At 46.7% G+C, this 18,005-nt stretch overlaps 1 protein-coding gene across 1 annotated transcript in view; it reads right to left on the reverse strand.

Moving 5' to 3' along the window:
• The window catches only part of ADAMTS16 (ADAM metallopeptidase with thrombospondin type 1 motif 16), a 161,300-nt gene that overhangs the window by 108,264 nt on the left and 35,031 nt on the right, over positions 1–18,005 (reverse strand). The window contains exons 4-8 of the mRNA XM_037015523.2: positions 14,805–15,084; positions 11,291–11,490; positions 9,867–9,950; positions 7,564–7,723; positions 5,982–6,087 (exon numbers count right to left, since the gene is read on the reverse strand). Coding sequence (XP_036871418.2) covers positions 5,982–6,087; positions 7,564–7,723; positions 9,867–9,950; positions 11,291–11,490; positions 14,805–15,084 — 830 coding nt within the window. The remainder of the gene's footprint in view (positions 1–5,981; positions 6,088–7,563; positions 7,724–9,866; positions 9,951–11,290; positions 11,491–14,804; positions 15,085–18,005) is intronic.

The following is an 18,005-nucleotide window of genomic DNA, read 5'->3' on the forward strand; positions in this document are numbered from 1 at the left end:
AGCAGAGGAGGCACCCGGGAGATGGGAGGGAAAGGTGCTATCAGCCCTGGAAATGGAGGAGCTGGGGAAGGATGAAGGGGTGGTGGTGGAGGCACTGGCGCCCCCTGTATTGAAAGCATGCCCAGTGGTTGTGAAGAAAATAAGGACCCAGCAGCTGAAAGTTCCCCAAGGAGAGGAGCAGCCCCCTCCCAAGTCTGGAGCACTCTATGGTCCGCCCCTGTACTCAGGCTGAGCTGGTGGATTTGGGCTCCAGGTTTAGGCAGAAGCCCTCGGAGTCAATATCAGCTTGGCTCCTGTGTCTGTGGGACTTAGGGGTGGATGGAATTGTTCTGTCGGGATCAGAGATGGGAAAGCTGTCATCTCTGACAGAGCAGCCTGCCTTGAGGCAGTTATTACAAAATGCACATCAGACCCCAGGGAGTCACTCCCTCCTCAACTGGCTTATGGCTGCACTTCATGCTGTGTGGCCCAATCAGGGTGATCTGCCATCCTCTCCTGTTAGATGGCAGATGTATCCTGAGCTCCAACAGGTGTTATGGGAGCTAGGCATAAGAAATGCCATCTATAGTCCAGAGAATTATGGCCCAGATGAAGAGATTTTTACTATTGGGATGAGAAACATTGTGCTTCAAACAGCTCCCACATTCCTCTTTGGGTCTCTAGTAGCCATTTTTTCCCCCTCACTTAGGGCATCCCATAAACGAGGTGACATGCATGTACAGTAGGAGACTTAGGAGAGGCTGAAGCAATGAAAACACAGAAAAAAATAAGATCTTCTACTCACAAGAAGAATTTAAAGGGCCCTATGAAGGTTACAAGGACCCAGACATGGGTTGATTTAATACAGGCAGGAGGAGATGGAAGGAAATTAGATGGGGAGTCAAATAGGATCTTGCTAGAGCTGTGGCATTAAGATAAAAGAGGCAGAGGTCAGAGACAGAGCCACAAGTCTGGCCTGTGTGTCTGCAAGACTTCCTGCTGGAGAGCGAGCCAACCTCACTTGAGCCCACACAGGAAGGTGATTGGGGAACATGGTTTGACTGAGGGGAAGGTCAAGTATTTGCCCTGAGGGACCAGGGGGGACAGGAGGCCACATATTGAAATAGCTATCCATTGGTCCCCAGTGAACATACAACGTGTCCTGGCTCTGGTGGACACAGGGGCTGAATGTTCACTGATTCATGGTAACTCTGAGTGGTTTCCCAGGACCCCCACCATCATAGATGGATAGGGGGGTAAGGCTATCAGAGTGAAACAAGCCCAAATCCCTTTGGGAATAGGGTGTCTACCTGCAAAAAAGTATACTGTGTATATATCTCCTATTCCTGAGTCTATTTTGGGGATTGATATCCTGCAGGGTCTATGGTTGCAGACCACTGCAGGTGAGTTCAGACTGAGAGTATGTGTGGTGAAGGCAGTTCTGAGGGGAAATGCTAGGCACCTGCCCATAGGTGTGCCTTTGCCTCAGTGGGTGACTAATATCAAACAATACAAACTGCCTGGAGGACATAAAGAGATTGGAGAAACTCTCCAGGAGCTGGAAAAGGTGGGTATTATAAAGCTAACCCATAGTCCTTTCAGTTCCCCAGTGTGGCCAGTAAAAAAGTCAGATCGTTCCTGGCATATGACTGTGGATTACAGAGAACTGAATGAAGTCATACCCCCCATGCATGCTGCTGTCCCCTCTATTGCAGGCTTGATGGATACCCTCAGCCATGAACTAGAAATATACCATTATGTGGTAGATCTTGCTAATGCTTCTTTTCCATTGACATTGAGTAGGAAAGTCAGTAACAGTTTGCCTTTACATGGGAAGGACAGAAATGGACTTTCACCATCCTTCCACAGGGATACCTCCACAGCCCCACCATCTGTCATGGGCTTGTGGCCCAGGACTTGGCTACATGGGAGAAACCACCAATGGTGAGGCTATATCATTATGTTGATGATGTCATGCTCATATCCAATTCTCTTTCAGATCTAGAAGGTGCAGCATCTAGACTGCTGCAACATCTACAGGAGAAAGGATGGGCTATGAACAGTACCAAGGTTCAGGGACCTGGTTTGTCTGTCAGATTCTTGGGGGTCGTCTGGTTGGGTAAGACCAACGTTATACCAGAAGCAGTTATAGGTAAAGTCCAGGCCTTTCCTACCCCTACAACTGTAGCATTGCTACAGGAGTATCTGGGTCTTCTAGGTTACTGGAGAGTGTTTATCCCACACTTGGCACAAATTCTGAAACCCTTATACCAGTCGGTACGAAAGAACATCAGGTGGGACTAGGATGAGACATGTGTATCTGCCTTTACTACAGCAAAACAGGCAGTCAAGGCCATGCAGGACTTGAGTGTGACAGACCCATCAAGGCCCTGTGAGCTGGATGTTCATGTGACTGAAGACGGTTATGGCTGGGGTCTCTGGCAGCGGCTTCAATGAACTCGCCAACCTATTGGATTCTGGTCACAACTCTGGAAAGGGGCAGAGGTATGATACACTTTGATAGAAAAATAACTGGCTGCCATGTATCATGCCTTGCTGGCGACAGAACCCATCACTGGAATGGCCCTGATAAAGGTAATAACCACCTATCCCATTTTGGGGTGGGTACGAGACTGAACTCAAAAGCCAAGGAGTGGTGTGGCACAAATATCCACACTGGCCAAGTGGAGTGCTTACCTACAGCAGCATAGTGCCCTCTCTAGTAGCCCCTTGAGTGAAGAACTCCAACGCTTGTTGAGGCTGGTGACATATACTAGTGAAAAGCAGGAAGAACTTGCTTTTGAACCATTAGTAGCAGAGAGTCCCTATCAGGAGGGAAGAGCCCCTATACCCGAAGATGCATGGTACACAAATGGCTCCAGCCATGGGCAGCCCCCAAAATGGAGGGCCGTAGCTTTCCATCCTAAGACTGAGACAATATGGATGGAAGATGGTGAGGGAAAGAGTAGCCATGGGCAGAGTTGTGGGCTGTGTGGCTTGTGATCAGCCAGGAGCCCTCCCCTATAGTTGTCTGTACTGAAAGCTGGGCTATTTATCGGGGCTTGACCCTGTGGCTACCAACCTGGTACCATGCCAACTGGCTAGCTCCTTCAGGGGCAAGAATTGTGTCAAGACTTATGGGCCTGTGGTCAGACTAAAATAATAACAATATGCCATGTGACAGGTCATTCACCACTGGCATCCCCAAGAAATAATGAAGCAGATCAATTAGCCCAGATACGTTGGTTAAAAGAAAAGTCTGCCTCTGGTGTAGCCTAATGGTTACATCAGCATTTGTTGCATGCAGGACAAAAGACAAATGTGGGCTGTAGTCCATTGGTGGGGTTTGCCTTTGACCTTTGAAGAAGTTAGTAGAGCCCAGCAGGAGTGTGTTGTGTGCTCCAAAAGGGACTTACACAGAGTTCCACAGCAACATGGGACAATAGTTAAGAGGCCTATACCCCTCGTCAGGTGGCAGATAGACTATATTGGGCCTCTACCTGTGTCAGAAGGATATTGGTATGCCATGACTTGTGTGGACACAGCTACTGGACTTCTGGTTGCTTTTCCTACCCATTGTGCAGACCAGCAAGCCAACCACAGGTAATTGAGAGTGATCAGGGCACCCATTTTACTGGACATACACTGTAAGAATGGGTGCGATGGCTGGGAATCAAATGGAAGTTTCATGTGCCATACAATCCTACCACACCAGGCATGATAGAGAGGCACAATAGTTTGTTAAAATCTGGAATAAAGTCAGATACCAATAGTCTGTGGGGATGATCAATCCACTTATGGACTGTGCTACGGCGTTTGAGTGAGAGACCCTGAAAGGGAGCCCTGAGCCCTGTAGACATGTTAACACATATGGCTGCCTCCCCTATACAACTGCAAGTACAAACCAAGGAAGAATCACTGAATTCAAGGTTCGGCCACCAGAATAATATCTTGCTGCCAGGACAAACTGCATTGAACCCCGGAGATTCCATTGAGTGGACGTGGCCTTGGACCTTTTGACACATGGACAAATGATGGCTGGCTCTCCTGCCACCTTGGGGACAAGGCCTGGAAGCGGGCCTCCTGTGTTGTCCTGGAATAACAGCAGAGTGACCCCCAAAGATCATAGTAGTGTATCCTGAATGGCCAGAAGGTAGGAGCATCTTACCGGGGAGTTTTGTTTTACCATTATGGCCAGTGCAGGAACCTCCAGTAGCACTATATATAGACCCTTCAGTAACCCCCATGGGCAAAGGAGTAAAAGTATGGTATACTAGACCTGGCAGGGACCCCTTTCCTGCTACAGTCTTATCACAGGACCACTCTCTTGCATGCATCCTCCCTGATGGACAAGATTTGCCTGTGTTGGTGTCATTAAAACATGTCTTATCGCCCCTAAGGTCTTTGTGGATTGGGAACCTCCTCTGGCTTGAGGATTATTATAATTTTTGTTACCTGTATCAAAATCTTGTTGTATCTTAACTTTTGTTATTATCTTTAAGTTGTTGTTGTCTTCTGTTGCTGTTGTGGAATCTGGTTTCAGTGCTCTAGCTTTCTCACACAGGGACCATTGCAGAAGATTGAAAGCATGTAGATTTTAAAGTGAGAATCCTGGAGGGGTGGAGTGTGGGGAAGCTTGGGTTCCTATGACCAGGATCTTCACTGGACCTAAACCATCTGATGATGTAACTGGCCTGTTGCTAGGCTACTGCTACCACATCTTTAGGCAATAAGCTATCATTGCGCTATACAGAGAGCTTGGCCCAGCGCTCTGGGTGGAGGCAGAGATGCTAATGCTTGACCTACCACCAGGTAATAAACCCTCCCACTCCAAAGAAACGTCTTACTGTCATTCCTTTGGTCACACTGAATCCATAGTGAACTTGCCAGGGGCTGAAACCCATTTACAAGACAGGAAGGTAAGCTTTTCACATTAAAAGATGCCACCAATGGAAAGCCACCCACTGCTGCAAGCTGCTTGTCTGGTGCTGGCGTCTGTCTGTGCTGAGCCCCCAGGCTCACCACTCACCCTTGCACTGTCCTATTTCCAAACCAACGAGCTTGGGCACAAACCAGCTCCTACCAGGCCTGATCTCTTGCCCACAAGTCCTCCCCAAACTCTGCCTGGCACACCAATCATAAAGCACCTCTACAAATTACACAAGTGGTATAAGAACATGAACTTGATGGTGTATTAACAATAGGAGGCCTGTCACTGTTCTTCCCAGGAGGTGCTCATCATGGAAGGAGACTAGCCCTCAGAACCAAGTTCAAGACATAGGACAAAGGAGCAGAGATGATAAACTGTCTGTGCCCGTATGTGCACCTGTGGATAAAGTGAAGGTTCCTGTGGCCAGGATTCTCACCTGGTCCTGGTTGGGTAGTTCACTACACATGTGTGGGCAATGTGTTGTTACTGACTCTTTATAAAAAGCCCTGCCCAGTGCTCTGGGCAACACAGTGGCAGGGCTGCAAAGCTGCAGAACAGCAGAGCAGAAGCTGGAGTGGTAGCAGCACCGAGGACAGAGGCCCAGAGGACGGCTGTGCGGACAGAGGGGCCCAGAGGCAGAAACCGGCTTGCTGCATGCAGACTCGCTCTGAGTGGAAGGGATTCTAGTGATTGACCTGCCACCTGGAAATAAAGTTAGGATATATCCTTTCACACCAACAATGTCCTACTGTCATTTCTTTGTTCACACTGACTCCATAGTGAACTTGCCCGGGGCAGAAACCCAATGGCAAGACAGCTCGTGTGGGCAAGAGTGCAGAGAAAGAACAGAGGGAGGGAAGGGTGAACATGCACTGCCATGACCTTAGAGTGCGCATGGCGGGCACTGAAATAAAGATAATCATGTACCTAATGGATAGCCTGGCAATGACATTCTCTCAGATCTGTGTGAGTTCCCCTCACAGACCTGACCTGCTAATGAACCAGTCTTTCCATGGCAATCGTCCCGTAGGAAAGGACCTGCCCCTCCGCCCATGGGCATGCACTCACTCACCTGTGTCCAGACTCATGCGCGATGGTGAAAGCCAGTCCGAGGCCCGTGTCCTCATTGATAGTACAGCTGCGGTACTTGCTGCACATTCCACTTATAGGGGCAAATCCTACAGGGAATGAAGGTCAAAAGAAGATACACAGTGTTGTAATAAAATAAAGAGAGTGTATTGTATATGTATGCTTCCCCTCTGTCCTTTAGAGAAAGGCAGCTCTCATCTCTGGGTGAAACATGAGCGGCACACTCATGGGCAGTCATGTAAAGGGCCCTTAATGGAGGAGCTCGGTTCTCTTTGCAGAAACAATTCATAGCTCCACATAATGTTCATGTCACAGGTTGTAACTGGGGCCAAGTAGCAGAGGGGAGTCACTGTGGGTGGAGGAGATGGTATGCCTTTTCAATGAACATCTGTGTTCCCAGAAGCCCAAGTAAAATATTCTGCAGGGAATGGGTGAGGCGGGAGGTCCCCAAGACCACCCCAGGTTCGAGGATTTGCAGGAGGATTCATGGGACTCTCAGCGTTTGATGTGCTCACAGGTATAAATCAATATGGATACAAAACAGTAGTGAACAAAAATCAGCAAAGGGGCCAAGCACACCTGGACAAGTCCAGGGAACATCAGGCATGAGGGTCCATGGCCCTCTCCCAGCAGAGCCACACAGGAAGCAAATTCCCCAGAAATGCATCATGACAAGGGTGAACTGTTTATCAGGGAAGCTCATTAGAGACTCAGGACCCAGGTGTTCTATTGGGGTTTGATCAACATTGAAGCCCCTGCCTGGCCATGGACCCAAATTCCCGACTCCCAGAAGGAAAGCAGGTTTAACCGCATTGTGTGTTTGTACAGTTTGGGCGTGGTGAGCTATGCTCATCAGGTAGAGTGTGGGAACCATCCGGAAATGCAAGTTCTCAGAGGCCAGCCAAGGGGCAGCCTTGTAAGCAGGGTCTTCTAGGAACAGCAGTCAGTACTGACCTCTACTAAACTGAGCCCCATCTGAGTGTTTTTGTAATAAAGACCCTTCTTCTCTAAGATCCAAGGAAGAATTGTGCAGTTAGAGAAAATGTTCAGAGAGCCCTGGTCAGCAGCAACTGTGCTTTATACTATCTGGAAAAATAGAAAAGAGCTGCCTCTAAGAATCAGCCAGCATGATAAACTAGTCAAAAATTGCCAAGATTGAGCTACTTATAGCAAATGGAAAAATGGGGACTATACTGTAGAATCTCTATAAATATTCACAAAGATCCTATTTCTGCCACATAATGAGACACTATCAAATCTACTGACTCATTCTCACAAGTGGAAGAAGAAAGAAAGAAATTATTGCTTAAATTAGAAGAGAAAGGATCTCCTGGATCTGTGAGGCACTTTTCCTTGTAAAATTTTGGTGAATGTTCTTTTGTTGAATTATTCACTTTGGGTGTATAAATGCATATGTCTGTTTAGTCAACATTTATACAGGGAAGCAAGTCTATTGTTTATGCTGCTCCCAGAAGTGCTACAACATATGGATTTGGAATGAGAGTACAAACACTCAACATTGTAGGCCGCTGAAGGTGCACAGCACATGCGCAGGAGTGTCTTACCCAGAGTATCACAGGGCTCATTCTTCCAGGAGCATATGTCCAGACCGGTGAGCAGGATGGCGTGGTCATGGCGCATTCCATCTTTCCCCATCAGCCCAGACTGCCACTGGCAGAAGCTACTTAAGGTGTGGTCCGCGTGATGGTTTATCACTAGCCCTGGCTGTGAATGAGAGACGGAAACCCCGTGGTAACAGACAGGAAGCATGTCATCATGCAGCCGTTCCTGGCACTGTTTTCACAGCAAACCGGGCTTCAAATGCAGCAATGCAACTAATGCATAGCAAATGGAATGTCCATTTTTTATATGAAAATCCAAAGGAGGGTGTTTTACATAAAACCTGCAGAGATTCAGTGTAGGTGCTGACATTCGTTTCTCTAGTTCTGTTCAAAAACATTTGGGATGTACTCAGCCGACCCTGAATGCCTTTGCAATGACCCAAGAAATATGATCCTGTGCATATAATTTTTGTATTCAAAATCCTTGTGAAACACTTAGAAAAATTATATAAAAATCATCTATATGTGACCTCTCACATACCAAAAGCACAGCTAGACAGTGATGTATTTATTTTATAACCAAGTTGGGCAAGTGAAGTTTCTAATTTATTACTCTTTTAATATTTGTTATTACAGTGTTAAATCTGGTCACTTTCCTACAGAAGCAATCTGCTTATGAGAAGAGGCAGGCTGATGGGGAAAGCATTATTTCTAGAAAATAGACTGGAAACTAGAAAGAAGCTGCACAGAAGAAATCCAACTTTATCCACGTATAGCAAGTTTTAAGAGTGTAACAGTGAAATATCAGGGAGAAGGCTACCTGAATTCTTGGGAACTGAAGAATGTGGGGAGGCAGGAGCCACGGGAGCAGACTGCAGTGAGCCATTCAGATCTTATTATTATAGTGTGTTACATTTTCTAGGGATGGTCACAGAGGGTGAGGTTAAATACCTCCATCATTTCAGGACAAACTGCTAAAGCTTTTGTGGTTAGTGTGCTGGGCTGAAAGTTCTGTCACTCAGTCACTGAGCATTTCCTCTCTGTTTATTTTGCTTTCCAGAGAGTCAAATATGCCTAAACTAAATGCTCTGCCTCAACACTGGGACATGCCTTACATTCTTCACCTGGCGATTTCCAGGAAAACTGCATTAATTAAAGTTAACACAGGTGTACGATCAAAAGATAACCTTGCTTATTCTTTGCAGCTTGGAAGAATTCCAAGGTGAAAATGATTTAATACAAGAAATAATTAACCTGTCACCTGAGAAGTCCTGCTAGTTCAGATCCACCTGCTCAGACACACAGTCACACGGAAGACAGTGAAGTTGCATCGTCCTGACTGTTCAGGCTGGAAAGAGGCCTGCCTACGTGTGCCCCCACGCGGCCCAGAAAAAGAGTGGTGTCCCAGACTGTTAAAGTCTGCAGGCATTTTAGATCTTAGGAATGACCTTAGGTTTCATCTAAAAAATTCCTTTTGTTACGAACAAGAAAACTATGGCTATCAGGAGACTTCGCCAAGATGTCAGCAAGGGCGGACTGGCTGCAGGGTAGCTGATTTGGGTCCAGGGCTCACTCCTTCCGTGCCGAACCAATGATCCGCTTGGGACAAAAGGGAAGTGAGAGCCTGTTATGGCTAAGACAGCCCCATTACTTACGCCACAGAGTGTGCATATGCGTCCTTGTGGTGAATTGGAGTGTATGTCTGTGCGTTTACACAGGGTCTCTGAAAGGAGGCAGTGGAGATCCTTTGACCCACTGCTACCAAGAGCCAGCAAAATTTGGGTTTTTGTGTGCAATGAGAGAAATGTACTTGACATTTCAGAATCTCTATGAAAAGAAATCCAAGACCAAAGGTGGTGGTGAGCGTGATCAATCTGAGGAACTGGGGGTCAGCAGAGTGAAACAGTGCCGCTCCACACAGCACCGCTGAGCTCCGAGGCCGGAGGACCTCTGTAGGACCTTCAGTTTCCCCGGCAGCCTCAAAGCACATGGAGGTGTGGGCTGACACCCAGCCTGTGCTTGTCTCCCAGTGGGTCTCCCAGCCACATGTGTAAGGCAGTTCTGTCCTTCTGTTTTCTCATAAGCCAAATACAAGAGCATTAATGTACAAAATGACACATAAAAATAAAACAATTACTAAAGGAACTAACAAGAAACTCATTGCTCAAGACACAAAATATTACAACCTTTTTCTTCCCAAGGGAAGGAGAATTCACAGAATGACATTATTAAGGAAAACAGAACACCACTTTGCATTAATTTTTCTGAGATCATAAAAAGCTGTTGGCTTCAAAAAAAGAGCATACCTGGTCTTCTTCTAGTAGAATCAGACCGACAATTGCAATGTTGATGTTTCCGCCTATTGTTCCATCTTTGAATAAAGCAGACACCTGGAAAAGACAGGCAATCACTCCCTGTACGTGGCGCCAGTCCCTTACCTTCCCAGCCCCTGGCAGGCCTGCAGTCCTGTCAGGCCACATGCTTTTCAGGGACATAGCAGTGTTAACTTTCCTACACTGCTGGACAGACAGGTAAAGAAATGTCTAAGGGCCACGCAGAGCAACTGTTGACCCTTGTCATTGGTGCCTAGGAGTAAAAACCAAGGTTTTGGAAGGCAGGCTTCACCTGTGATCAAACACCAATGAAGTGCAGCCACAGCCTCGAGTAGGTGACAGTCCTCATTAGAATATAAGGAGGGGTTTTTTCCTCATGAGGATGACTACATAGGCCAGCACCCCCAGGCTCTTCTGGCAGGGATTCCAGTTCATAAGAGAAAAGCCCAAGGACACACAAGAAAGAGACGGGGAGAATGTGGGGATGTGTGACCAACACAGGTGCACACAGCAGGGACATGATGGCAGATGCCCGTGAATAACGAAGGTGGCCTTTGGGGTGAGGAGCAAGGACAGCCAGGGGGACTGGGCACAGAGGTGTAGGAATATCAGGAAAGTGCTTTAGAGTAGAAGCCACTCTTGCACAAGTCAGAGCATCCTGGGCCTTGATGTGCTTGACCCTACAACACAGCGACCCCATGGGTATGTGGTGGTAGGTGCCTCTATGTCACCATGTCCCTCAGTTCCCTGGGAGATCATAAACCATGTGGGCCAGGCTGCCAAAGATGATGTAACAGTAAGAACCATGTGGCAGCCTGGGAAAATGACACACATTTAGGGGTGCTCTCTTCATTGAGGTAGCGAGTGACCTAAGATTGACATGGGGCTCAGATACCCTGCATCCCTCTTCAGGCATTACAAGAGCCACCAACCCATGGCACAGATTTTGTCTGAGATGATATTCTAAAGGATGGTCCTGTCTTTTTCTTTTTGCAGGTCAAATGTATATTCAACATTTGAGCATTAATATTCCTGAAAGGATGGGTATTTCTTGATGGCCATCGAAAGTCGCCCATATAATGCTGATAAGCAGATTTCCTGCACTAAAATATCTCAGCATCCTCCTACATATTTCTGAATAAATGAAGACATTGATACACTTGAAATATGCTACTGGGGGACAGAGAGGGTCCAATCGTTCATCCTTATTTTATTCCCCGAAGTTCTGAAAATGGCTCTTTTGACTGGAGCACAGAAATGCAGAGGAGTTAGTGACAGATAAAATATTTTTTATGTTTGAGACATAACTCTGCAAAGAAAAAGTAGAAGTTAAAGCACACCCACCCACCCATCAGGTGGAATCACAAATGTGGCTTCAGGCCAAAGGACACCCCTACCATGTTGAGGATTGTCAGGACGTAGGTGGTGATGTTTTCGTGGCCGTGGGTCTGCATCATCTTTTTGTCAACCACCACCAATGTCTCCACATTCAGCTCCTCATTCCAGTGGGACTTCAGAAGAGAGCGTTTGTGCCGTGAACAAGACGCGTACTCATCAGGCAGGATGAGGAGGTCTTCCCCGGGGGGCTTGGGCATGTCTACGGAGGGACATTTGGGGAACAAATGAAAGCCAAAATTGTTACACAAAACCAGTGGTTGAACTTTGTTATATAGAGGCTGGATTTTAAAAATGAATTTTCATGACATGAGCCATGTAACCCTCAAGACTGCACTAAATTTAAAGAGAGTTGGTATAGTCTAGATGTCATGGAAATCATTGCTCTATTTCCCTTTGTATAATTTTGTTCTGATTTAAAACAAAAAGGGCACTTTAGGTCTTTCTAACATCCAGAAGTCCAATGTGCAAAGGCTATAAGCCTAAGGATCTGTGGGGCTGGGTCTACAAAGGGGTTATTGACAAAGCAATAGAATGAACAATTACCAAAAATAATGCTGTCTTGCATTTGAAGACTTAAATAACCTGACAGTGTTTACCATTGATTTCCTTGTCTGGACACATCACTGGTTTGTCTGCTCAAGACAGATCTGCCTTACTGCAGAGCTGAATTTCCTAAAAAGCACCAAAAATGTTTACCTGATTTAATTAGAAGACAAAATATACTCTGTCCTCATGAAGAAACATTTAAAAATCATATGGTATTTATAATCAGGAAGTTAACACTATGTTAAAAACAATTAGATTCAGTGTGTTCCTCAGAAAATGTGATTAGAATTGTCTGTAGACTTCATAATACTTCATAATTGCATACTTCACAATGCCAGCATATATAGGTGGCACCATTTAAAAGTTATGCCAACTCTATTCATGGAGCATGTTGTTAGGAGATGCTGTTGTGTTTGACTTGTACCCATATCCAATACATTTAATCTCTCTTCAGTAAAACACTTCCGAAACTGCATGAACCTTTTGGAGGAGGATAATTACACTGGCTAAATAGTTGCAAACGCCACCCTAAGAGCTCTCTATGGGTAGCTCGTCAGCCTCTGCACCAGCCCCAGGTACGGATGAGGCCTCAGAGGCACAGGGAAAGAACCTAACTTGCTCCCCAGAAAGTGCTGGAAATGAGTGTCAGATCTGGCAGAGCCCTTGGTCTTAATTCCACTGGAGAGACATATGCACAATGAAAGGAGATCAAGCAGAGGAGCACAGCACCCTCACACCCACCAGTTTAGGGAACAGGGGCAGAAGCACAAGGTGTGGGGACTTCCTGGCACTGGCTCTGACAAGGCCTGCAGAGCAAATCCTTTGCCCTCAAAATGATATTTGTAGCATTTCCCCCCAAACACAGGAGTCCCAGCTCAGAAGCCATCGGTGATGCCTCAAGCAGCAAGCTAACTCAGGGTCTCAGAGTTCAGTGCCACTATTGATTTTAAGCAAATCAGAGTGCCTGTTTGCCCTTTTCTGGACATAGCTGCTTAAACATAAAGAAAAGTCTCTCATTTGCTGAGCCAGAGACACTAGGAGGGAAGAATCCTTGTCAGTGTGAACCCCACTGAGCCAGAAAGCCCAGATGCCTCCTGGGAAGCCCAAAGCCTCATGAACAACATGGAAATATCCACGTACAGACAATGGGGTCCTGAGAATTAAAAGCTTCAGCCTGGCAGCACTGTGCATCCCTTCTGCTTGTCACAGGCCCCCTGCCACTCGGGACCGGGGGACAGAGCTGCCATGTGCCCACAGGCTGTGGACAGAAATACTGGGCAAGCCAAACAGCACCGCATCATCACTGTGTTCCGCTGGCAAAAGGGCTTTGGTGGCGCCTTCCTTTCCTACTTTTATTATGAACACAATGGCTGCTCTTTTCCATTGTCCAAATACAACACTGTACAGTTCAGTAGCCTTTTCCAAATAATGCATGTACACTACACACCCACGCATGCACACGTGAGCACACCCACGGTGATTTACTGCCCCACCAGCACAGCTGTGCCTCAGCTGTCACAGGCCTGAAGGGCCCCGATGTCCCCCAGGGAAGAATGTAAGGGTCACCCTCCCTTCAGGATGGTCAGTGGTGCTGGACTTTCTCAGAGCCTTCCAGCACTGCCTTTGGACCTGTGAAGCCCCCTCTGAATTCTGAGCTCGGCTAACCTTCTGTCCCGGATACATGGAGTTTGACTTGCACCGACCCAACCCACACCGAGCCGGCCAGCACACATACATGCCGGGCTCTTACCTTGTGGGTCTGAGTCTCGCCTCCTGGACCAGCCCTCCTGGCCCCACCCCATTCCATGTCCTGCCCTCCCCTCCCCCATCCCTTCTGGACCCACCCTCTGGACCTTCGCTAACCCCTCCCCCGCTTCCTGGCCCCGCCCCTTCCCACGGCCTGTCCCTGGGGTGCAGCCTGGGCTGAAGCTGAGAAGCGCAGCTCTGCTGGTGTCCATTCACCCTCGTCCTCCGGGACCTTCTCCACTCCCGTTCACGGCTCTTTGTTCCCACGTCCAGCCTCCCTGCTGCCTCCCGTCAGAATAGGCCATGGACTTGGTCAGTCAGCGTTTGAGTCCTTCAAGGCCATTCAAATGTGGCGTAAGACGTATTTTATTCTGAGTTTTTAATTATTATCTTTTACTATTGTTAAGAACACAGATGACACACGGGTGCTGACAGTTTAATGGTCCTTGTTCCTTCCCGTGGGTGCCATGTGACTACGGGCCATTCGCGTTCTTTCAACCGCAGCATGCCGCCTGTACTGCAGGGTGCTGGGCATGGCCGCCGGCGGAGGGAACCGCAGAGAGATGGGGCTGGAGAAGTGGCCCCTCCAGAGGCTCACTGAGGGGGCGCTTAATGAATAAAGGGACGCCGCACGGGAAACCCGAAGTAGGGGAAATCCGGAGAGCCCTCGGCTCATATCCCTGAGCATGAGAGAGGCTTCTACATAGGATGCAAACATCGCATTTACCTCCTGATGTTCCCATAGAAAAGGGGCTTAGACAAAGCCTTGGTGATGAACTGAAGGCAAATTACGTCATGCAGTCTGTCCTTTTGATGTGGTGGCATAAAATACATAAATATAGAGAGAGATAAATTACCTCCACAGGAAAACTATGTGGACATTAATAAATCCAGACCCCAAAATATAGAATTACTGAGCAGACATGCCTGGGTGCTTTTGAAGACGTCCAGTGGATTCTGCATTTGAGTCATGTGTCATTTAATCTGCCCAGAGAACAGTTCTTTAAAACAAAAACCTCCATTGTCTATCTACCTACCTGGAGAGAGGTGTTACATGAACATATAGAATAACGGCTCCCTTTGGAGACCTCACTTACGTTCAGCAACGATAGTCAACACCTTTCACCTGGCGGGCAGATACTTTGATGACCACAACAACATTCCACTGGCTAACATCAGTGTCCCAGCGGTTCAACACACAAAAGAATCGCGCTTACATACATTTCTTGCGTCTTCCGCAGAAATGCTGCTTCTGTGGGTGCCTGGGGGGCAGGCTGCTGTGGAGGTGCCACCGGCCAACGCGGAAGGGGTGCTGGTTCAGCTTGCGACCCCTCGCGACCACCGCCACCTGGGGGGCGCCCAGAGCCCGCAGCTCTGCCGACCTCTTGTACAGTATGTGCGACGGAGGCCCGCCGCCCGGAGAGCCCTTGAGTCTCCCTGCCAGGTGGGAAGGAAGCGGCTTTAGGAAGTAATCTGCTTCTTGTGTTCTTATCATGCCCGACTGCAAAAATAGAGTGAAAGAAAGGAAATGCAGTTACACTTTCTCGTTGAAGAATGGCCAGTTCTCCAAACATTTTGTTTTTAGTATTCATTTACAACCGCGCTGTTCCCTCCAGTGCAAGCATCTGTTGAAAGGGCTCACACACCCTGGCTGGGGTTTTGCCGGGAAAGGCCCACATGTGAGCTCCTCCGGCCAGCGGCCTTTCGGAAAGACTGCGGGGAGGGCGGGTGTCCGTGACTCGGCTCCAGGAACAGAGAGAAAGCTCGTTAACACATCAGAGTTGGCTCATTTAAACCAAATGCTGGAAGAAAAGGTGTCCATTCCCAAACTTAGATACCAGTATGGGTGCAGGGGAGGTCCCAAACACAAAGATAAAATCAGTCTTAACAAACTTGTGAAACTCTGTTCAAACTTGAGTATAATGTGGCCCTTGATATAAAAGTTTAACCTAATAAAATTAATCCACAAGAAAGCACAAGAAACTTTAGTTAGGGTATCAGGAAGGTCTTTCCAAACAAGATGTTAAGGAAATAGAACTAACTTCATAAAAACACTGAAAATGTCCTCATAGGATAATGGACAACACACAATACTAAAAATATCCTAAAGGAGACAACTTTGGGAGACTATGGTTTTCCCAATTTTAGACTGACAAATATTTTTAAAACTTGATTAACAATTGTGGGAGAGCGTGGGAGCAAAGGGCCACATGGAAGCTGGGCCAGACCCAGGAGGCGGGCCACCTCAGCCCTCCACCACATGTATCAACTCCAGGATTTAACCTTTTGGAATTCTTGCCAAATCCTTCCTGTAGACATGTCTTTAGTATTGAGACGTACATGTGAATGAACATTTCAACATTGTTTGTCACAGCATAAATGTACCAACAAAATGAAAATAATAAAAAACAAATAATTAACATGCTGACCAATTAGTTCAAGGTAATATTAAGGTATATTTATATGTTTGAAGAGTAAATCATCATTTAAAAAGATTAGATAATTATGTGCTGATGATAATCATAATTAACCTTTTTTAAGACTGTGCCAACATTTTCTGTATGATATCTTATTTATCATTCACAGCAATTCTGAGGTTGGTTTCATTATTATCCTCCCTACATGGGTGAAGAAATAAAGGTGTGGAGTGATTAAGTCATATTTTCAAGGTAACCTGCCTAGGAAATACAGCGTAGGGATTTGAACAAAATCACAGTAAGTTCAGAGCCTGTAAGTTTAAGGTTCCTCTTATACGGTTTCCAAAAGGTATTACATTTTTAAAAAGTGTGCAATCAAGTACATAGTGTGATCTCCCTTGGGGTCATTTTAGAAAGCATGTATGCACACTTGGAGCACTGCCCTGGGAGGCCAGGTGAGAAATTGCTAAGTGTGGTTACGCTCAGGGAGAGAAGGCTGAAAAGGAGGGAAGGATGCAGAAGGGAAACCCATTCACATGTTTCTTTCTTTCCATACTGCTCAAGTCTTTAAAATAGCTGGGCTTTCTTACATTAAACATATGTCAGTGGCATTGCTGAATCATGGGATCAGAGATGTATTTTTAAGCTTGTTACTTTATTGAATATTGCTATGATTAATTACTCCTGCATCATGGGGTATTATTTAGAACTTTCCAACCTTGAAATCCAGTATTGTAATCATGCTTTTTTTTTCCTAAGTTATTTTGATAATTTAGTACACTAGTTAGACACTTTTCTTGGGTCTGTAATGCATGGAGAATGGTGCTAAGAGTGCCTCTATTTAGAAGCCTGGGTCTGATTCTCATTTGGCGGGGATTAACTGTGAATCACTGCCCATGAAACAAAGTTCTGCTTTGGGCTGAGCTGTCCTGTGTGAGTCTGAATATTTGTACGTCACGGGATGGCAGGCACGGAGCAGCACTTCTCAGATCTTGGGGAAGGGCCAAATAAAACTCGGGTTTTCAAAAGGTATTACATTTTTTAAAAGTGTATTATAAAGTGTATAATAAAATCGGGGATGGTGCCTTAGGGATGGAGAATATGGGAAAGGAGACCAGGGTCACTGGACATCTGGTGTCTAATCTCTGGCCCTAGTGTTCCTGCTGGAGGGAAGAGAGATGCCGGAGGTAAACTTGGGGAACTCTGGTGAGCCCTCGGCACCACGGGTAGACCCCCTGGAGTCCAACACCACCAGCAGGAGGAATTCATACCCTGGATCACAGAGGAGGAGACAGCTTCTTCCCAGGGCTCTACATGAGTGACTCGGGAATCTCTCTGGCTTTCTAGAACTCTAGCAACCAAACTAGGAAATGACAATACTTTAAAGTTTGCAGTTCTATCAAGCACTAGACAAGTATGGAATGAAATAGTAGCTTCTGCCAGTTGGGTTTCCTCCTTTTTGCATTCAAACTAACCCAGGAGTAGCATCCACAATCAGCAAGGTGTCCATCCTTGCACAGTAACACTCTCCAAAGAGGCTCCACCATGGGAGGGAGCCAGTTCAAGGGTTAATAAAAAGGAAGGAAAAAAATCACTGTTTGCCTTAATGTAGAGGACGGCCTTTGTCTTCTCACATGTCTGAAGGCAAAATGGGAAAGCACCTTCCCCCATGTCTGAATGCAGCACGGGAAAGCACCAGCTTGAGAACAACTGGTGCAGCCCTTGGAAGTTATCTGCCCACAAAAACATATCTTGTCCTCGAAGACGAGCCAAGACACCTCACTCTGAAAATAGGGAGACCTTAAGGATGTGTGAAAACACCACCCCTGCTTACTAGGCAGCTTCTAAGAAAATCAACAAGGTGCTCTGGCCTGTCCCCCCTGAGAAGGGAGAGATGATTATAGCACTTGGCTGAGGTCCGAGAAAGGCAGTATAAAAATAAAGGTGCTGTGCCACATCGGGGCTGCCGCCATTGTCTGTCTGTCTGTGTTGTCTGTGTTATTTG

The sequence above is a fragment of the Manis javanica genome, chromosome 1 (assembly GCF_040802235.1).
Source record: "Manis javanica isolate MJ-LG chromosome 1, MJ_LKY, whole genome shotgun sequence".
Taxonomy (NCBI): Eukaryota; Metazoa; Chordata; class Mammalia; order Pholidota; family Manidae; genus Manis; species Manis javanica.